The following is a 23315-nucleotide window of genomic DNA, read 5'->3' on the forward strand; positions in this document are numbered from 1 at the left end:
TGTTTTCCAGCACTCTACTGTTCCATAAAGTTTATTTTTCACCCGCAAATGGAGGAAATTTTATATTTGAAGGGTATTTGATATATAGAAGTGTTTGTGGTTTCAGCCTCGTTATATTTGTGTTTAATTTTCATTTTGTAAAATAATATTTGCAAGCCCATTCATTCCAGTGGCATTAACCTGTGTAATATTTTTGTTATAGAACAATTATCAGATGTTTCTGGATGAGTTTCATGAAGTTAATGTTGTCATGCTTGACTTTGCAACAAATCAGAGTTTTAGGCAGCAAGTAAGACAGATGTTTCTTCTTCTACAGGGGACAAATGAAGTCACTTGCGTTTCTGGAAATGTAGTGTTAGGATAATTTTAAAATTAGCATTCCTTGAGATGAGATAAACAAGAAATTAAAAGATTATGTCTGCTTTTTGAGCATTTTTTAATTGAAATTAAAAAGTGCATCCTAGAAAAAAAAAAAATCAGCAGAAGAGTTATCCACTTTCTGAATGGTGACTTTAGATGTGGGTTTCCTAAGATCTCAAAACAGTTAAGTGGAGTTTGTCCAACTACTTTTCACTGACAAAAGCACAAAAGCTGTGTTTCTCTATATTATCTACTTTATTCAAGCTTTTGCATTCCATAGGTAGCAGAGCAGCTCTGTAAAAGTAACCACACTTTCTAATTCCTTTCTTTTTGTTTTCTTCCTTCTAACTAGAGTCTGTGTGTATTTACACCACCAGGAGCTAAAGAAGGACAACCGCGGCTCATTCCTGCAGGGCCCATCGCACATGGCACTACAGTATCTGCTTATGTAGCCAGATCCAGAAAAACGGTGTTAGTAGAAGATATTCTGGGGGTAAAAAGCTTTCTCTTTTTAATGAGATGCTTACAGCATGTTCTTAGAATGAGTATTTTGATGCTGGAATGTATATTGAGCTGACAAGAATGTCAGTCAGAATTTGGGTTATTAGCCAGGACTTTGATCTCTGCTTACATTAGTGTAAAGCTAGAATACTTACAACATCAGTAGACCTACATCAAAGGCACACTAATGTAACCAATATCAAAATACAGGCCTTTGTCCATGAAAGGATTCAGAAAACCCTAAGGTGATATTCTTATAATTCTTGGCACTCTGCATGTCTGTACTTTTTATTTTTTTAAAAAACTTCATTCTGGAGTTGCATCTACGCAATTGTATCAGACTAGCATTTAAACTGTACTTTATGAGAACACTTTATGATCAGCTGGTTATGAGAGCATCAGGGAAGTTTAAATTCTCTTTTCAGTGTTTTCTGTTCTTTTGAGCTCTGTCCAGAATAACAATCTTTAGATACTGTGGCTAAAATTGGACATCGCTGTCTCTATTTTTAAAAAAATATTTGTTAGGAAATGCATGACCTTTCTTGGGCAAACACAGGCTATAAACAAATTGCTAAATGCCTAACGTGAGTAGACTTAAAAAAACCTCAAAAACATAAGGCAGAAATCACTTTCTGTGTAGTAACAATCAGTTACATTGTTACGTAAGATTCTATACATAGTCTATAAAGGTTGTATATGTTGTTAGTTTTTTTCAGTCACATGTAGGGATTAAATTGTCACTGGTAATTTCCAATCAAGATCATGATATCTTTGTATATGAGGGTTGTATGTTTTGATTTTACATTCATAATAAAATCAGGAAGAGTTAGTGCGGGAGAGTTTTGGACTTTTTTTGTTGGTTTACAGTATCAGCAAATTATTGAATGAACAGGGAGTTGGATTTTGGTGACATGGTTTGCCTTCCAGGGATTTTAGGAGAGTCTCAGCAGTGAAAGGAAGCACTTGCAGGTAGTCTTGCTAGACCTTACTTTTTTTCTTTTGAGGGCAGAATTAAAAAGTGAAATCAGGAGGCTCCTGTTGCAAAGTGCTTCCCACTCTTTTTTTGTTTGTCATTTGTTCCCAGCCATTCAAATTGATTGTCATCTTAGTAATTAAGGTAGAGATTACTTGCTGTTTTCTTTGAGAAAGGAGAGATTTTGATCAGCCTTGAAGGAGTGTCTGTCTTGACTAATCACAGCCGGCAGAGAACATCTGGCAGGAATCAAGTATTAAAGGATTGACGTGTGACAGAATGGGTCTCTCACACTTGACATAGGCTAGTTACTGCCTTGCTAGCTGTAACACCCTGGTGGTGTCTCAGGTCTTTGTGAATTTTCATACATGGGGAACTGAAGCTATAAAGCCTTGAACATTCCCTATATAGATAAAAAATTAAGAATTTGGGTCTGTTATAGCAGCTGGTAGGTTATTTTCGTATTTGTTCCTGTAACTTTTGAACCAGGTTATTAAGGATGCATAAGCAAGGGAAACAGAAAGATTCTCACTCTCCCGCTTGGTAACACTGAAATCTGAGCAATCCACTTCATAATTACAAATGCTTTGGGGTATTTTTCGGGGGGAGGGGATGGTGCGGTAGTGGTGTTTAGTTGGGTTTTTACTTAATCTGGATTGGCATTAGCAATTAAGTGCTGTTTTTGCTGCGTGTGAGATTAGAGGAAAAAGTATGATCAAAATGAACCCAAAGTTTGGTCTAATATAAAAGCTGATTCTGACTTTACATCAATAAGGTTATTTCTATATGTAAATTAATGCTTAGACTTTTTATTGAATTTTTTAGTAGATGCCTTAATACTGTGTGGAAATTATACTAAGAGATATGGGGTTTATGAGTGTTATTATTTTCCTGTAGATTTGATCAACTGGGAGAGGGAGGAAAATGTCAGAGTATCTTTCATGTTAATGTTACGATATTTACATTTTATCAGTTTATGTTTACATTTTATAGGATGAGCGATTTCCCAAAGGTACTGGACTGGAATCAGGGACTCGTATCAAATCTGTTCTGTGTTTGCCAATTGTCACTGCAATTGGTGATCTGATTGGTATCCTGGAGCTTTACCGTCACTGGGGCAAAGAAGCCTTCCGTCTTAGTCACCAAGAGGTGAGCTCACAGCCAGCCTCTCCCCACTTCCCCACAAAGGTCACCACTTCAGCCCCTCCCCAACTTTATTCTGTCACTCTTTTCATGTGTTTCTTACCTTGTTTGTACTTGATTTTTTTGTTCCCATCAAATATTACTCATTCACATATACATATACAAGTACAGGGACACCTCAAGAATTTTGCCTTGTGTTCTTTTATGGAAAATCAGGTTTAAGATTTCTCTGTTGATTATAAACTTGCTCTAGAGTTGTTCGAGAAGTTAATGCAGAGCAGGTGAATGAAATATAAGTGTAAATCGAATGTCAAAAACCGAAATCGCTTTGTATAAAAAGGACACTCCCAAGTTATCCTGAGTCTCAATTTTAACTTTCAAGTAAGGTTTTATTTCAGTATGGAAGGACTGTTGTTTTTTTTTTTTTTTTAATTTTTCACCTTTTTTGATGTGGCTTCTTAGTGAATGAGCCCTATTGTTAAACACGATTTTGCAACATTGTAGCAACTGTACATCAAGTCTGAATGCTAGATCTCGTAGGAGGGAAAAGTGATTCTATTTTAAAAGTGAACAGCAGAGATTTCATGTGTTTGCATCTGCATTCTTACCTCCACACACTCTCAGGCACCAAGATATATGTGTCCAGGTGATATTTCCAAGAGTTGTGCACAGAGGTACAGATATCCAAGTAGTCTCGCCAGGATGCCTTGCAATGACGTGGAAGACAAGGGATGCCAGCTGTTGAGTCCTTATGTCTCCTGGTTTCTTTCCTAGGTTGAAAACCATGTGCTGGTTTTGGGTCAGCCTTTTCTTTAGCCTTTAGGAGCTGACATCTTTTGTCTCTCTAGCCTGTCCCTTCTCTGTGAGTCATCAAGATTTACTCACTGTCCTTAGATGTTCTTGGAAACTGTGTGTAGATGTGCTGATACCTGGATGACTGCCTAATCTAGGTGCCATTCATAAAGCTCTTCTCTACTTTTTCTTTTACTTCTGATGCTTCCTAATCCAGATATTTCCATTCATAACCATCTTTGTATTTCCGTGACTGTTATCTATACTGCATGGTTTAATGCGTTTGTATAAGGCCTGTGTAGTTATGTTGTCCATGCATGTCCATTTGTCACTACAAAGTTATGAGTTGTTAGCCATGTACAAACAAGTTTTAACATGGAGCAGATGTCTCAAAGGCTGTCGCTGTATTAAAGGTGTTAGAAGTGCATCTTAGCTGTCACATCTGGGTGAGGATCATTGTTTTGTCCAATCTAGAAATTAGGATGGCTCTTGCATTAAGATGAATGTACCATTTGTTTCTGTCTCTGCCCTTTCCCAGGGAAGGGAACCTGAACACAGAGGTTAGGACAAAATGGCATGAGTTCTAGCCAGCTCTGTTGTCTGGATAGTGGTATAAGATGCACCATGGGGCAGTTTGGCTGTACCGAACTGGAATTTTTATTGTGAAAAGAACAGAAAATGTGCAATCAAGAGATATTAAAACTAGCCCTCTCAAGGAAATAAAACCCCACCAATATTTGTCAATTGTATATTCTGTTTATCAGTAACCTAATTAGCCTAGCATACATGTGGTGCTCGTATATGTATATTAGCTGGGCAGTCACATCACTTCAGCCTCACTGTCACAACTGGTATTTTTTCAGCAGCAAGCAGAGGTCATGGTAGGAGACTGGATTAGTATGGTGGTGCTCACAGAACGAAGAACTGGCATTCATACAAAACCAGGCTTCGTTAATTCTGCTGCTTACACGTAACACATTTATTTTTTATAATTATCCTATTACATTAATCAATCTAAAATTCAGATAGGTCTCAGACATACATTATACTGTGCAAATATGAATCTTTTGTGTTACATGAAATACCTTCTGTAACTGAAGTTCATGAATGTTCAGGTTCGAAAAGAGTGGCTGCTAAACATAAGTATTTTATTAGTAAATTAAAAGTATTTTAAGGTCACTTTTTGAGTGCTCTAAAGCATTCTTTTCATTTTCAGATTTCAGAAAGCCTTTGGATACCATTAACAGTTTTCATAAAATGTGTACAATTTGTTCTGTTTAAAAAAAAATAAAATTAAAAAAATACCTTAGGAGGGCATGCAGCAGCAGACCTCTTGTACTTCTGTCCTCTGTGTTCTTACAAAGCTCCTGTGTTTCAAGGACAGGAGATTATACATGGTAGCACATCTTAGTTAACTGCAGGTTACATTACATTTGTTTGAAATGTTGCCTGGAAACTGTCATACTTAAAACACTAGTCTTGAGCTGAGGGATCAGGTCTGGTTCTTCTGCCACCAAAGTGGCAGTGAAAGAAACAGTGCCTGTTTACAGCTGGAAATAGCTGTGACTGAAGAGATACAGCCCCAGAAAGCTGTTATGCGATATTTTATTTCTATGGCAGATACCTTTCAACAATATCTATAATGTAATTTTTAAAGCCCTCGGCTCAGGAGATGTTTGTTTTAATGTTGTATTTCTAAGATGATGGGTTCCAAATACTGCTTCTGAAGACAATTGGTAAGCCTTTTTTTGATACAAAAAATGATTCCTTTGTGACTGGATGTGCCTTAATAAAATTGAAACACTGAGACTTTCACAAAGTAACTGTCTACCTGCAAATCGTTACTGCCTGCCAATCTAAAACAGCTCAGTTAATTTACTTCACATCTAGATAGAGAAAAAGAGCATGTAACTGATGGTTTTCAAGGTTTCTTCAGTTAGATTCTTCTCTTTTGTTTCAGGTTGCAACAGCAAATCTTGCATGGGCTTCAGTAGCAATACATCAAGTACAAGTAAGTGTGGGTGGTTTTTCATTGCATAACTCTTCTACCAGGACTTGATGAGGAGGAACATAGATTATGATCAAATCACTACTAAAACTTTGATTCAAGCTCCTTCCCTGAACCTGGGAAAAATGTTAACATTTTTCATGTGCATTGAGCTAGTTTTCCTCAACTTGCAACCGTGGATCAAATAACAAACAGTATTTTCACTAAAGGAAAAAGAAGCTCTAACAAAGTAGATAAATAATTGTTAAAGCAGAATGATAACAATTTGCAGTTTTGTTTGGGTTTTGTTTGCTTGTGATATTGGATTTTTTGTGTGTTTGGGGTTTTTTTGTGAGGTTATTTTGTTTTTTTGTGGTGGTGTTTTTTTGTTTTGTTTTGTTTTTTCTTTTATTTTTCTTGTAAGAAAGCATCTGCTAGGCCAACTGGTTGCATTCCTCCTGCTTTGATGTTCAGCTTGAGATTATTAGGTGTTGCCTGCTAAGACTACTTTAAGCCATCCTTGCTAGCTGCTTTGTGGTCCTATACCTACTCCCACTAAAGATACTTGGTGCTGTCTCTGGTCAGGTGCCTAATGAAGCTCCACACAGTGAAAGCTGCTCTAGCAAACTCCAGCAGCTTTGGTAATAGGTTTTGTTACTTCAGCTACTAGAAGACAGTAACACAGAAACTAAACATATTCTATCAGCTCACAGAAGATGCTAAAATAGGGTCTTCTCTCAACTCACAAGTAACTTTTAAGGTGTCTTTCATACAAGTGGCAGAAGACTTGCACAAAGCTTCCCACTTTTCTTTTCTAGACTCTACCATTTGCCACCTTGGTGCTGGAAGTCATTGACTTTCTTTGGGATCATCCTTTAGTCAAGCACATTTAGGCAGAATTAGCAGATGTACACTATTGTGTGCCAGTAGAATTGCAATTGCATGATGTTTTATCTTCGTCTGGCAACAATGACTCCCTCTTTAACTGAGAAACCTTTCACACCTGCAAAACAAACCAGGAAAGTTTAGTCCATTGGTCATTTTCATTTCTCTCCTCCTAAGCAGAAGGCTTGCCCTTCCCAAGTTTTTGCATGAGAAGAATGCAAGAGTTTTGATCTGATGTTGGGCTGTACCTACCAGGCTCACAGCTGGGCTTTAGGAAGTAGTGTGTATCAAGAAGTTGTACCTAGTTACCTAATTATATGCAAGAGAAAGGCTTGTAGATATAGTTTGTAATATTTTGCATATTTATTTATATCTGCATTGCACAGATGAAAGAAATTACTAGTTTGGAGTAGTATTTTATTGTTAAAAGGTGCCAACAGTAGAGGCTTTTTTTCTTTTTTTGACCTCAGTGCTTCTGGTAGTAGTATACAGGTATACAACTGTACCTTAGAATACAGAGTTTGCGATTAGGTGAAGTAAAAATATAGTTCAAAACTTTGCTTCATCTAACGCTTTGCTTCTAAAATACAGTGTGCATTCTGTTTTTCATGTTCATGCTGATTTCTCCCAAAGATAAACATGTATCATCTGCTACTTAGCTAAAGCTTGCCTGATGTCAAGTCTTCAGTTGTGCCTATATGCTGCTTTGCAAACTGGAAAAGAAGTGGTAAAAGAGTATGGTGAGGAAAAAAGGAAACAAAAATAATATTCAACAACATTCTGAGAAGAGACGAGGGTCTGGATAGGGAAATGTAGTTGAGCTGATTCCATAACCACATTCAGTGGCAGCCTTTGAGGCAGCATGAACAAATGTAACAACCAATATCTTTTGGAGAGTCTTAAGAAAGGTGTTACTTGTGTTTCACAGTTTTAACTCAGCAGCTGGCTGAGACTGAAGCCCAGTACACAAATCCAGCTTTTCATTTTATACAGTCCTGTAACATATATATACTAGCAGTGGTATATTTTCATATTCGTTAAATGGGTCAACTGTATGACCTCGGTTTCCCTCTGACTTCAGTGTTCTCTTGGAGCAAATGATAACATGATCTGTGCTTCCAGGTGTGCCGGGGCCTTGCCAAGCAGACTGAACTGAACGACTTCTTGCTTGATGTATCAAAGTAAGTCTGATTTGCATTATGATCTTGTTGATTTATTTTGATGAGCCTTTTTTAACTTGGCTCTTTCAATTCACCTGTTCCACCCTGTAGCTCACTAATGGGTGTGAAGGCACACCTTGGAGGGTGGGCAATCTTCAGAACAGGGACAGGAACTAATGATGTGGGTGGCATGATGTGTACCTGCTAAATGTTATTTTTGGTGATTATGCAGAAGAAAATGGACCATATGATTATACCTTACAGAATTTATTTCCTCTTGTCATCTTTTGCATGAGCTTTTTGGCTGTTTTTCCACTTTCCTGTCAGAGTTGTGTGACACTCTTTTGAGATGTGACAAATAGGCTTGATATGTTGTTTCACGGCCAATTTTAGAAGGTTTGAAAGGACTTTATGACAAGTTAGCTAGGTTCAGCTTCCCATCCCTGCCTTTTTTATGACACGAGTGCGAACATACAATATGCATGCATAAGTATAGGCATTTCAGAGATACATCCTTGAAGAATTAGGGCTGCCACACAGTTCTTTTTCTTCCGCATGTTCTGGAGGCTCTGTTTTCATTTTCAAAGGCTGTAACTGCATATAGCAGGTTTTCTTTTAATTTCTTATCACAATAAATGCAAAATTAAATTGAAAAGACATTAAAAGTATGAAAGCTTGAGCTTAGACTTTCAAAGTCAGTTTAGTGTTTTAGGTGATCTGCTCTTCCTTCATCCCTTTTTCTTTTTTCCTGCTACTAGCATCTTTAAATAGTAAAGCGAGCCAATAAGTTAAAAGGCAAAACAGAATAGTACTTTTGGTAAATTGCAGTCTAGGATGCTTACCAGTGTTTTATCAAACAAGCTGGTTGAAGAATTTCTAAGTGCATCACAAAGGACTGATGGTACTGTGTAAAAATGAGATGTTTTGGATTTTTGCTGTTACAAACACTTCTGTGGGTCTTCAAGAACAATTTTCAAACTGATGAGATTAGAAGATGCCCAAGATTCCTGTGCCTGTTCTCAGGAATGCAGGCAGCTCAGTTGCCCTGGCTGCAGAATGAGGAGTGAACACATCAGTGAGGAGTCTGCCTCTTGCAAGAAGGGCAAGCGGGCAGTATCCAGATGTTTGTCCTAGCTTTTTCTCATAAGGGATGGCCTTCTTTTTTTTTTTTTTTTCCTAATTTCAGTTTAGGTTCAGAGTGTGTCTCCTAAAGGGCACTCTCATCATTCCTTTGCCAGAGTTACCTTCCTGCTCAATTGTCTAGCACCATTATTTTCCTTTCCAGAGTGCTTTTGTGTGGCTAACATCTGTACTGAGCTCATTTAATCTACCCACACTTATGGGCTGGCAATGTACTCATGCTACATAATACTGAGATTGTTTTAAAAAACTTTGTAATTATTTTAAAATGTTAAGATTAAAATTACAATAAATACTGCAAATGTATAATACGTATTTCTGTGAGAAAATACCTCAGACAGCATTATCAATTACTAGAATTAAGTTTTCATAAAAAAGAAACCTTATGATTTGAGCCACAAAAATGGGTTATCATTTAATAACAACTTTATGAACTTCATGTAGGTGAAGACTTACACTAGCAAGAAAAGAATTAATTTGCTCTTAGAAATGGTCTGTACCTTCTCTTACATGGAAAGAGCATTTCCTATTCAGCAAGGAAATTGTTAGTGTGCAATGTCACTGGGACATGGTCTGTAACATTTTACAAAGGGCATCCTATGCAGTGCTCCACCTCTTCAAGTCCCTGACAATGTAAGGCTAACATATTATACTGAACTGTATATATGTTCAAGGCCATGGGACAATGCCTTTCTGTCTGCTGGGAACATTGTAATCCAAAAGTTATTAAGACTTGGCATGTGGAAGATTTAGACTTCTTTTACTAATAAGCTTGACCTTTATCTTTCAATGTTCCTGGCTGTCCTTGGACTCTTGGACTTTGCTGTGAAACGGAGATACTTTTTTTTTGGTTTTGTGTGTGATTTTTTTTTTAAGGAACAAATCAGTAATTTTCTGCAGCTTCAACATGCTACACCTGGGTTGATAAAGAAGACTCATTAAGAGTTTTATAAATTGTTGCCTTGTATATAGTGCCAAGGGTTGGATAGCATGATGCGAATTTAGCTACAATATGTAGTTTTCATTAGTTCTCAGTGCATAGCCCTCTATGCAAAAACCTAATGAGATATTTCAAAAGCATATAGATAATATATGTCAGCATAGAAGAAATTATTTTTTTTAATCTTCTGGATTGCTTTTTTGCTTTTCTGTTTAAAATTTTCAGCGTGCAAAGGGTGTCAAAGCATTTTGATACATTCTTGGTATTGCTGAACAGGGGCCTATTCAATCCATTGTAGGGAACATTTTGTAGTCTTTTCCTTTTCTACAAAGAAAATTCTACATATTTTAGAGAGTATTCTACAGTTCTGTAATTGTGGAATAACGGCTTAAATGAACAGAGCTAGGACCATTTCTCAATGCCCTTGTGCTATAGCAAGCCAGTCAGTGATTTTCAGGGTTCAGGGGTTTGTCCTTACCTGTTTGGGCTCCACCATTAAGTGGTTGTAAAACAAGAGCCTGCGATAGCCATTTGAAAAATGTTTCACTAAATGCCATTATTTACTGACTTCTCTTTCTCTGCAGAACGTATTTTGATAATATAGTTGCAATAGATTCACTACTTGAACATATAATGGTAAGTTGTCTTTTTCACTTCTAAGTTTATTAGAGTCCTTCCTTCACCTTTACTTGAAATAAGACATTACATCATTGAAATAGATGATCTGTTTATAATGGACACGTAATACAAACAGTATTAACATCTTTATATGGAATAAAGTGGCAAAGGTCAGCGTGATTTTTCATTGTCAATAACAACTTTGTTTCAGTGCTTTCATAAGTAATGGAACATGACTGTCTCTGAACTAAAGAGCTACTATTATATTTTAGAGAAGGTTTGAATATTGTAATAGAAGAGCTTCTGTATTTCCTTTTATTTTAGCTTGTATTAATTTGCAGCTACATGCTGTGAAACACTTCTGAAGAAGTTATTGTCTGTAGAAAGGACTAGAGGTCAAACATTACATTAGTATTTGTTCCATTTGCTGAATGAGATGTGCAAGAAATGACATCCATTTTGCTTTACAAAAGTATTTACACCCATAACTAGAGTGACAGTCAATATTTTATAAAACCCACTAAAGCCAAGGCCACTGAAATAACTAAGACTATGTTTAATCAATGAATTTAAGTAGTTGAGAAATGGATTATAATTTTTTTAATCTCTTTTGAATTCAGAATTATTTCCTAAATAGTGTTTACAAATACCAATGGACTGGTTGTTCATAGCACATCTTGAGTGTTTGAAATATGAATTATGTTTTTAGCTTTAAACATATCCATCAAATACTGCAGTTCTTTTTCCTGAATGTAAATCTTAATCAGGTCTGTGATAGTATTGCTTCAATTTGCATATTCAAAAAGTTACTGTCTCAGAGTACTCCAATACTTACCCTAATCTTTGAAGTGATATTCTTAGCTAAAGTATTAAAAAACAATACATTTAGTATTCAAACAATATAACAGTGGGTTTATTTAGAAACTTGAATTAATAATGGAAAATATTCTGCAGTGTTTGTCTTATTCTAGTTAATAAACAGTCAAGAATTCTGCACATAGGACACATTTCTGAATATTGACTTTTCCAATTTAAATAAACTGCTTAAAAATAGCTTAATATTTAAAAGAACTGGTGTAACATAACATACGGCATTTATAACAAATATTGATATTCTTCCCTGTTCTTCCCTATGAATAGAGGTCTGGTGGAAAACACAATTGGCAGTAAAATACGCTAACTCAGTCATGTTCTTTTCTAGCACTTGGCTGCATCATGATTCTGCATTATAACCTGCGTAGATGTTTCATACTCAGCTTCCTTTGTAAGCTGGAGCAGTTGGCTGTTTCTTAGGCCAATTAATTGAATTACGTCTTTGCACATTTATTGGCATTTTATGGGAGTGTGATTTTATCATTATGTAGCTTATTTTTGTCTCCCAGTGAGAAAAGAGTGACACTCAGTTTCACCTCACTATGTCATCCTTTGGTGATTGCACTTTAAGTTTGATTTGTTCCTATAAAAATAAAGTACAGGGATTTTAGCATTCTAATAATTTTTATTTTCATTAATATCCCTCAGCAAAGTTAGTGGTATAAGGGTGATTTGGGGTATAGATGCAGGGAAGGGAAGCAGAAGTTCAAGTTGTCTTGCAAATTTTCTTAGCAGTGTGCTTGAGTAGTTACAAGCAACCTACCCTGGCCTTCCTGTTGACAATGCAAAACATACCTTTTGTACTGGTGTTCCTCTTCAGCTACTAATTTGAGCTAGGGCTTTAGAGAAGTAAGACTTTCTCATTCCATTAACTATTTCTCTCAATTAAGGAGTGTTTAGGCAGTTACTTTTGAAAAGATGAGTCATGACCAAGTTAAGATCTTGAGTCATGTGCATTAGAACACAAAAGTTTAATTGTGTAAAATCAACACTGTGCTGTTGATTTTATAAAGAAATTTGATAGTTTCTGAGTAAGTGTAGAGAAGCATCTGCTGGACCCCTGGTCCTTTTGTGCACAGTTAATATTCACTCTGTTTTGAGAAAAGGAATAAATGCTGTGAGTAGTCGAGAACTTTAAGCTTCTTAATGCCCTAAATGGGAAATATTTTTTTAAAAGCACCTCTTAGCTTTCAGTCTCCCCAACTTTCTACTGCTCTGATGGAGTAAATGGAGAAGAAAGCAACAGAATCTTTCCAGCACAGATTCTTTCAGTTGGTCTGGGTGGATTGTCCTGCTCTACTCTGCACTGGTGTAGCCTCACCTGAAGTACTGTGTGCACTTCTGGGTGCCACTCTATAAAAAGGATATAAAGGATATAAAAAGAGTGTCCAGCAGAGGTCCACGAAGTTGGTGAAGGGTTTGGAGAGGAAGCCATATGAGGAACGGCTGAAGTAACTTGGTTTGTTCAGCCTGGAGAAGAAGAGACTGAGAGGAGACCTCATCATGGTCTACAGCTTCCTCGCAAGGGGAGGAGGAGGGGCAGGTGCTCTTCTCTCTGGTGGCTGATGATAGGACCCAAGGGAACGACAGAAATATGTGCCAGGGGAGGTCTAGGTTGGACATTAGGAAAAGGTTCTTCACCCAGAGGTGGTGGAGCACTGGGACAGGCTCCCCAGGGAGGTGTCATGTCCCCAAGCCTGACAGTGTTCAAGAAGAGACTGGACAATGCCCTCAGACACATGGTGTGAACTGTGGGGTTGTCATATGCAGGGACAGGAGTTGGACTTGATGAACCTTGTGAGTTCTTTCCAACTCAGGACATTCTATGATTTCTGTGAAGCTCCCATTACACAGCTCATATGGCACAAGATTAAAGCCTAATGTCTAATGATTTTATCATCTCATAAGTTGTGGTGGTTTTTTTTTTTTTTTCTGTGAAGGTCTAACTTTTGTCTATTTGCATTAACATGAAATGAAATATTTTAGTGGGGTTTTTTAATTTTATTTTTGTAAGACAGGAGATAAGAGGGGGAAGTTAATTCATTTACATGGAAGTCTTGAGAGTTCTTAGATACCTCACCTGCATGCACTGTATACCAAGATGTAGTCAGCCTCTTTCTGTGGCTGAATGACTAGATAGGTATTATACGCAATTTTAAAAGGTTGAGCAAGATTCACCTCAGATCATGCTCTACCATGCACTCTACTATACTTTCTGAGCCAAGAAGAAACATAGAAAGCTTATCTGAAGTAGATAGAGCACGTTCTTGAAACCTGACTATATGGCATCTTAATACAGCGATCCATGTTGAACTGTGCTTCATTCTTCCCTCTTGTTGTCAGAAAGTCCATTGTATGTCTGAGAAACATTTCTCTAGTGTTCTTGGGACAAGATTCTGTTCTGACAATCAGTGCTGGCTGACAGTTTTGCTAAGATAAAGCCAGCTAGTTCAAAGTATGATAGATACCATGCTAGCCTATTGCTGTACTGTGGTACTTTTTTGACTAGGGATGGTACCTTGTGGGCTTTGGTTAGCTCATGTAGAACTAAGTTACAGTTTTTGTGCGAGGACTGTCCCTTGCATCAGGAAGGCACAGACACTTCCTGTATGGCTGGATAGGGCAATCCATAATGATGTATCTCATCTTCCATGTTTGTTCATTGTTATGTACTACAGGCACATGTAGCTTTTTTTAGAAACAAACACTAGCCTCACTGTTATGTCTTTCTTTGCTGGATATTCAATACAAATATATTTGCACTGAAGTTAAAGATAAAAACCCAAACATCTTCTTAGGTCTTGCTATATCCTATCTATTCAAAATCAAGTTAAAGTGCATAATATTTAAACGTAGGGTGAGAAAACGTACCATTTTGAAAAGCATTCCTTGTACTTGAAAAACAGTGTAGTAGGAAAGCCTACTACTACTAAAAGTATTTCTTTTAGAACACATTCAAGCCTTGAAAGATATTCCCACATTTCTCAAAGAGAAAAACATTCTAATTAAAAAAAAAAACAAAAACAAAAACAACAACAACAAAAAAACACCACAAAACCCCCAAAAAACACAACCAACCAAACAAAACAAGTAAAAAAAAAAAAAGGGGGGCAAAAAAAACCCTGCCCATTGAATAAAAGACACACTTGCATTTTGAATGGTATCCTAAAAGATTGCTGTAAGGGTGGTTGTTCCTTCAAACAGATTTTCATACTGGATAATTTCTCAAAATTTTTATCTTCTAGAGACTTAGATTATCTTCAGTCATTTTTTCTGGTAAAAACCGATCTCATGATCATTAACTCTAATTTTTTTTTTTTTTTTTCTTTCCCTATAGATATATGCAAAAAACCTGGTGAATGCAGATAGGTGTGCACTCTTCCAGGTTGACCACAAAAATAAAGAGCTGTATTCAGACCTTTTTGATAGCGGAGAAGAAAATGATGGGAAACCTGTCTTCAAGAAGACCAAAGAAATAAGGTAAGAGCAGCTCGCAGAAGAATGCAGTTTCCTTATAACTACAGATGTGCAGGCATTTTATTACCCAGTCTCTGTGCCTATCTGCAGGTACCCTGACAATACTTGTCATACTGTGATATCATTCCCACCAGGACCCGCCTCCAGAAGGTAGTACTTCTGGGAATGACATTGCAGTGCCATCGAAACAACGTCTCTGAAGCTATAACGTCACTCCTGGAAATGCCGTCTTCCGGAGGCGGTCCTTTTGGAAATCATGTTGGGAATAAAACAGAGGTGTTCTGAGGTAGGTAAAGGTGCAGGTAAAGGTGCACCTAATCCATAGTCTGCCAGTATGGGACTTTGTTTCCCAAGAGGAACTAAAACTCTGCGATTCAAGCACATCCAAAGCAAGGAAATCACAATTTGTACTCCTTATAGATGGATTAGGCATATGTAGAATCTAGTAAGAACACATCGTTGGTTCTGAACAATTCAAGTCCAGTAATTTAATTTTACTTCTTGTGAATTTACTTGTGAATTTACTTCATGTGAATTTAGAGTACTTTCAAACTTTTGAATAGTTGTGGTTCTGAAGTATGCTTGAAGTGGTGAATTTGAAAATGTGTGTGGACTTCTAATGAATTCTTAGGACTCTATGTATTTCTGCTTTACGTCACAAGTATATAGTTTTTACACACATGCACTTTTTAAATGAAAGAGGCAAATCAACAAAGTAAATATAACATTTTTCACTTTTCAAAAATTACGAATCCTTAATAGATACAAATTGAGATTTTTTCAAAGACAAAAAGGTTTTGAACCTGCAGCTTCTTAAAAAGAAAGAAATGTATGACTAAATATCCTGCTCTAAAATTTTGTTAAAATATTCAGGATAGATTTTATCTTTTTTTTTTTTTTTTTTTTTAATTTCTTCCTTATACTTTTAAAGTTCTGAACCAGGATGAGATGTGATTCACGTCTTCACTTAGACTCTTTTAGAAAAACTTACTCCCACTTACTACATTGCGTGAGTGGAATGTGAATGGAAGGAGTCAAAATCAGTGCCATTTATGTACTGACATGCAAGAAGGTGCTGTAAATTAAAGAAGGTGGCCTGCTTAACATACACTTTCATACTCCTTGATAATTCTTTTTCTTGCTTATATCTTTCTATCTTTTCTGTATGAAAATTATTGAAATGTTGACTCTGAGTGCAAGGGTGTGAGCCATTTCATGGATTCTGTATACTGAAAGAGAAGCACAACTTAAATATCTGTAAGAAAGTGACACTGAGTCGGTCATTGGGAAGGAGGTTTAAGTTGGTGTGATGTACATATCATAAGAAGCAGCAGAAGAAACTACCTTAAAATCAGGTGTGCAGGGTGAAATCCTGTCAGCTTTTTCACTGACTTCAGTGGGGACAGAATACTACCTGGGTACATTTAGATTTGAAAGCATTCCACATGTGATTCTTTCTACTTAGTATTCTCCACAAATTTTTCTGTGCTTGTATGTCATAACTGGTTTATGTCAAACAATTTGTATTTATTCCCTCACAGGACAGACTTTAAGATGATTTTTTTTTTTTTTTATTCAACTACACAATATTTGTTGTGTCTAAGTTTCTTGTGGGATGCAGTTAGTAGCATGGCATTGTTGGCATGTCATGAGATTAAACAAGCTAGTTATTCTGATGTGTACATGTCAAATGAATTTAATGTTTATCTTTGAAATTTCCACTGGTCTTTTTCCAAAGTTTATTCTACCAAATTCATCTGCCCCCCAGAAGAAACAAGCTCCATATTGCATATGATGTGTCTAAAGAAACAGCTAATATGTAAAAGGAATGATAAAATCAGTAGCTTTGTAAAGGGAAACATGAGTCTCAGGTTCTATACAAATGTCATGTTTATTAGGCATAACTTCCAGGGTTATCAAAGGCTTTGAATTTTTGTTGCTAAAATGGTCATATTATGGCATATTTTGTATTAAGCTATGTAGTTATACAATTTTTTTTTCAGAAAGTACCTATTAATACGTGCTTTTTTAATATTTTATTATTTGCTACCAGTTATTGTCTTGTAAGATTTTTTTTTTCCTAAAAGCATCAAAATGACACTGGTTGTGAACAAATATCCATTACCATGCCCGAAACAGACTCCACTGGAAAAATGTTTTCTCAGATAGTTCATACTGCGGCTAACACACATTTTTATTTTCTGCAGATTTTCTATAGAAAAAGGAATAGCTGGTCAAGTGGCAAGAACAGGAGAAGTTCTTAACATCCCTGATGCCTATGCAGATCCACGCTTTAATAGGTAGGATGTTGTTCATGAGATGGGAAGATAACTCACCAAACCCTTTACTTAAATTTACAATTTCATATTAGAATGCATTCATGGAGCTGTGATCCTCTGATGAGGAGACAACCTATAGATCTTTGTTTAAAAACTTTAGCCATCAGAGAGATATTAAAGATACCAAAAAAAAAAAAAAAGTATTATTTTTATCAAATATAACGGAGAAAAATTTAGTTATTTTTCCTGTTACTGAACTTTGCCCAGTTGGGTAGGTTGTTGCTGATTTTCTTTTATTAGCCTCCCTGCAATATGATTGGTTTCAGGGGAGGAAGAAAAAGCTCGCTAACAAATAGCATGCCTAAGTACCCAAATGCATTCTTTAATTTTATGAATGAACTGATAGTATGTTTGAAGAAATATTAACTCTTTATCTTGCAAATTAAGATTAAAGTATTAAAAAGTTCTTTCTGATATGACCCAGTAGATGGAAATATTTGAGAACTTTGGAAGCAAACTTCTTGCAGGTACTAATTACATCTGCCTTAAAACTATTTAGTATATTGTGCATTAACATTTCTGAGAATCAATATTAATTAATAATATTAACTTTTTTTCATTTTTTCCTTTCTCTTTTCTGGCTCTTCAGAGAAGTAGACCTCTACACAGGCTACACAACCAGAAATATCCTGTGCATGCCTATTGTGAGCCGAGGAAGTGTAATAGGTGTTGTGCAGATGGTGAACAAAATAAGTGGAAGTGCCTTCTCTAAAACTGATGAGAACAACTTTAAAATGTTTGCAGTCTTTTGTGCTTTAGCCTTACACTGTGCTAATGTAAGTTTTATTTACAGTTTTGTAAGCTCTTGGTTACAATAGGAAGACTTAGAATCCTACGTAAGGATTTTGATGTTCCAAATTATTAAAGTGATTCATAAATCTGCTTCATTGAATTAACTAGGAAGTGGGAATGATTGAATTCTTTGTTGAATAATTATATTTTATGAGGATGACAGAGATTCATTTGATGCTTTCTGAAATAATTGTACTCTGGATACATCAATTTAATGTAGTTAAACTGATAGAGCAAGCTCTGAGATGTGAATGATACCTGTCTGTCTTGTCTTTTTGGTTAGAAATATGATTCTTATTTACTTTGATAAATGCAGATCATATGTTTTACAAATTTAATGGAGGGATGGAGATGTTATGTATTATCTCGATTCTGTATGCTTACTATTCAAAGATATCTATTTCTACATTTATATGCTGCACTATACACTAATAAGTATCCATGCTTCTAGATAAGAGTGGGTAGCTATTTTTGTTTCCAAACCTTTATCATTGCAAAAGTTACGATTCCCGTAGGAAGCATAAGTAATTTAATGTTTTTTACTATATAAGTATAAAAATGCAATAAATGCAATAAAAATGTAATGCAAAAATAGCGAGTCATGTTCATGGGAGGTAATATACAGTACAATGCCACTTAGGCCTGGTGATTAACATTAAGCCATTTTAGCAGCATTGTGCAGTCAATATACTGGGACGGCAAATTTTACTAACAATTACTGAAATGTGTTCCACGTGACTCAAGGCAAGTAGTAAGGCCTGCATATAAATGAAACCTGGGACTATGCAATCACTCAGTTGTGTGGGGGTTCACTCTTTCTAGATGGTGAATGTTACCATCCCAGGCATACTGCTTCAGAAAAATTATCTTTACTAGTGGTGTTGTGTCCCCACTTATTTACAAATAGTGTCATGTCTGCAATAGTTGTCTGAAATTCTCAATAGTTAACTGTAGTTGTTCTTCACAGTTATTGCATAGTAATATAGGTATGATAAATATCTCATGTACTTTTTACTCTTCATAGGCAGCATCTATTTGTACCAATTAGTAGCTGAATTCATGCAGTGGGGCAAAATATGACTTGTGCTTTGTTATCAGTTTTCTTTCTGTCAGCATATTTAAAGGGACTGAGCTCTGTTTCTAATTCCTGAACTTTGATTCTTTTTCTTGGGAGAGCTCAGATGCAGTGAAAAATCAGCTGGACTTTAGATCTTTACCTAAGTGAATAGATGCAGAACGATGTGATAGGAGGCCCAGTTTTCCAGATGTACTAAATTTCATATAATCTGTCACTTTTCTAATATGTGAAGTTGAGCAGCCAAAAACACTAATGTTTTTGCAGCTGTGTATTTTAAGAATAAGCATTTGAATACAAGAAAGAAATGTTTTTTCCTTCTTTAAAAATTTCACATTAGTGAATGACTTCCCTTTTTCAGATGTACCACAGAATCCGCCATTCAGAGTGTATTTACCGCGTAACGATGGAGAAGCTATCCTACCACAGTGTCTGTACAGCGGAAGAGTGGCAAAACCTCATGCACTGTACACTGCCTCCACAGATTTATAAAGAAATTGAACTGTAAGTACTTCTCTCATATAGCGACAGCTGTATCTTGTATCAGTCTGTGAAAAAAATGTGGAGTTTTTTCCCTAGGTGTAGTAGAGGGTTTTGTAGGAAACACTTTTATTATTGAACCACCTCAAGATCGTTGGGGTTTATCTCTGACTTTCTCATACTTAATTACACTTAATGAAAATTTATCTGTCAAAAATGTAAAATAATACCTAATCAGAATGATAGCATTTTCCTCAGGCATAAGCAGCTACAGTAGTTTCTTGAAGCATTGGTTTATATCTAAGGATTGTAGATATGAGCTAGCTTTCTGATAGTCCCAAGTCACCAACAGCTCAGAGGCAGAGAGGAGGCTGAGCTGGATCATCAGTAGTTAAGACCACATGCTTTATCACATCCCCTTGTATATGTTTTAGAATATATATTTTAGAATTCAGGTCATTCCTGGGATTTTTTGATTGTGTGTTTTTTAGTTAAGGTTTTAGGGGGCCAGGGTTGAGGTTTGAGTTTTTCATGTACGTGTTTTGTGCATCTATGTTTCTTGAAGAAGGGGAAAAGGGATACAGATCTGTAAATTTCTGGAAAGAATTCCAAGTTATGAATCTCAGCTGCTAGAGTTTAGAGTTGTGGCCTAAATTTGGAGGAGGACTTCCCATCCAGCCTCTTAGGCCTTCTCTGGAATAATTAAGTTACTTTCAGCTCTTGAGGGACTACTGTGTGCTGAAGATCTACCTCTCTCTGTATTTTATCAGTCCGTTCCCACTCAATACTAACACTGGGACTCATCTCCTTTATTTCATCACTGTTTCTGTCCCAGGACAATAAATTCTATTTTACTATCCAGGTGCCTGAAATCAAAACTCTGTGACATTGAGTCACAAAATCTAAGTTGTCTTTGTGAACCTCATCTCCAGAGCTTGCTCACTCCTGTTAAGACACTGAGTATTGTAGCTGTGAGCGAGCAAAGCATGCAAACGTATGCTATCAAGCATATGTTTGCAGTTAAAGTTCATTATGTGCTGAAGTGATTTACTTGAAAGCCAGAGTACTAGCAGCTTCCAGGATTACACCCTAATAGAAGCTTATTCTTTGCGATACGGTTTCTTGTGCTTTGTTAGATGACATTATATAAGCCACCTCCTCAGCAGAAATTACTTTTGCTTGCAAAGATGACAGGTTTCATTCTAAATTATATTAACATCATTTAGTTTGAGCAATCTGAATACATTTAACTGTTTTCCAAGCAATTCAGCTACCTTCAGCTCTTGTGCACCTGCTGTGCTGTTCAGTATGAAATGGACACACAAGTGTTTAGCTGGATTCAATGGAAAGTAAATACAAGACTTGAAACACAGCAGGTGCAGGGAGAGGGGTTAATTAATAATCAAAGGACAACAGTTCTACTGAGTGGGTCCCTAATATTAGGCCTAAATATTGCTATCGGGAGAGAAGTCCTCACCTAATGAAACATAAAAATGCAGTTTTGAATGTTTGATTTTTGAAGTTTGGGCTTAATTCCTAATAGCCACTAAAATGTGTTTTTCTTCTGTCAAAATTAGACCACGTCTCACAGAATTTGTGACAGAAATTATTGAAAAAAAAACAACAGTAAATATACTATTAGAAACACCATCTTTACAGTTTATGGGAGGAAAGTCTAGAATATTTTAGGAGTGCCTATGAAGCTCTCATCATCTGTGTAGAACAAAGAGCTTTTTACATTACTTAAGAAATGGATTCTGAAATAAATATTTATGTCTGTATTAACTCAACAAAGGCAAAGGCTAACCAATGGCTACCAGTTGGACTTGATGATCATTTCCAACCTAAATGATTCTATGATTCTATGAGCATAGTTCCATTTACCTTAGTGGAAATACATTCCCTTACATTGCTGGAAAATAAAACCTGTAAAATCAATCTTCTTTGTATATTCAGAAACGAGTGAATGCTGTCGAGTATACATTACCTAGTTGTTTTCACTTGCTTTTAGTAAGAATGAAAAATTGTTTGTCCTTACTAAGCTTAAATTTTCTTCTTAGATACCACTTTGATATCAGCCCATATGAGGGTGTCTGGCCTGCCATTTTTGTCTACATGGTTCACCAGTCCTGTGGGACAGCGAGGTATGACGTATATGATTTATTACTTTAGTTCTACTATTTAAGCGTTTATTTACTAGGAAATTTTGAGATAATTAATTTCTACTTCAAGGTGTTATTTGGGATTTATTTACTGTGTTGGGTATGTACAGAGCTCTAACAAGCAGGCTGGATTTCTTGTTTCAGCTTCTTGGTCTTCAGTTAATGAAATTTGGGAACAGCCAGGTTAGAGAACTCACGATATCATCCAAATGATTGTCCTTCCAATATATAGAAGTATTGTTTGGTTCTGAGATGAAATTGCTTTTCAGACAGAAGATGGAGAAGATATTAAAGGCACTCTTGGCAAATAAGGAGAGAAGGTCCATGAATACTGATTTTTCAAATATACAGTTGCTGAAATTAATGTAGTTTATGGTTAAAATAACCCAAGGTTAAATCTTATCTTGCTAAATAAATGAATTATTGACATCATTGAGCATTAATTATGGAAATTAATGATTTTCAAATGATATATTTCATTTATTGTCCTTTCTCCCAGTGGCCATTATCATTACTAAGATCAGTAGTCTGTTGGCTAAGTATATCCCATTGCTGTAGGAAGGGAGCTGCTCTGAATTATGGAAGAAATATACAGATGGGCAATTGAAAGGAGAAATATCTCCCTGCAAAAAGGCGGAAAATTTGGGAAACATTTGCTGATGACTGTTTTGTCTTATAAAAGTAACTGGATGAACCTCCAGGCCCTCAGAGCGTACAGTGAAACCTGAGGGTCTTACTCATGTCTGCCAAGTGGATCTGTTCTAAATACAGTTCTCTGCTGCTCAGCGTGGTTAGCTTGTGTCTGTTCCTGACTGAATGGCTGTGGATGCAGGACTGGGGTTCAAATTTTCAACTAGGTCCTGTTCTTTCCCCTCTCTGTCTCCCAGTCTCTTTCTTTCAAGGTATTAACTTTAATGGGAAAGTGTAGATGCTTACTTGACATTTTGCAAGTGACTCCCAGCTTTCACTTATAAAGTTAGTACTTTCCTCACTTTTTTTTTTCTTTAAAGTACTTGAGAAAGAGGCTGTTGGGACTGAACTTGTATCTATTTTCTGGTAGAACAAAACTTCTCAACCCTCCGAAACAAGTAGAGCTATTTTAAGACTAAAATTTGATTTTAATATATTGAGGAGTAAGGTTGTGCCTTTAAGTATGCACCTATATAATGTGTAACTGCCCTGTCCAGGGAGGATTTTGGAGAAAAATCTATGATACTCACTACATATTTTGTACTCTCATGAAGAAACAATCTTTTACTGCTTTAATCAAGTATACAAAATATGGCAGTGAAGGAAGTAATAGTATTCTGCATTGAAATATCATTGATAATGTTTTCCCTTTGGTTACAGCTTTTCTATCCTGTAGTAATCATTGAGTTGATACTGGATGTAGATGGAAGTGACTGTTGTGATATTCTGAATTATGATGTACTATTTTAAACAGTAGTTCAAACTATTGTTCTAGAGCGGTCTGACTTAACTCTCTACAATTAAAAAAGAAACCATAAAGCTTTTTTTGAAAGACAGTATGTCTCCATTTTGACTAATGTCAGACTAAGGCTAAGAAGAATAATGAATGACCTCGCTCAGCACACAACCATAGACATGTTTTTCTATG

General features: G+C 36.2%; 1 protein-coding gene across 2 annotated transcripts in view; it reads left to right on the plus strand.

Annotated features, from left to right (window-relative positions):
* Positions 1–23315, plus strand: part of PDE10A (phosphodiesterase 10A) — a 190792-nt gene that overhangs the window by 134305 nt on the left and 33172 nt on the right. For both annotated transcript variants that reach the window (XM_082049801.1, XM_082049800.1), the window contains 10 exons: positions 713–853; positions 2828–2983; positions 5730–5780; positions 7764–7822; positions 10466–10517; positions 14710–14852; positions 17057–17149; positions 17778–17964; positions 19417–19559; positions 21596–21679. In XM_082049801.1, coding sequence (XP_081905927.1) covers positions 713–853; positions 2828–2983; positions 5730–5780; positions 7764–7822; positions 10466–10517; positions 14710–14852; positions 17057–17149; positions 17778–17964; positions 19417–19559; positions 21596–21679 — 1109 coding nt within the window. The remainder of the gene's footprint in view (positions 1–712; positions 854–2827; positions 2984–5729; positions 5781–7763; positions 7823–10465; positions 10518–14709; positions 14853–17056; positions 17150–17777; positions 17965–19416; positions 19560–21595; positions 21680–23315) is intronic.

Source organism: Streptopelia decaocto, assembly GCF_964273445.1.
Source record: "Streptopelia decaocto genome assembly, chromosome: 3".
Lineage (NCBI taxonomy): Eukaryota > Metazoa > Chordata > Aves > Columbiformes > Columbidae > Streptopelia > Streptopelia decaocto.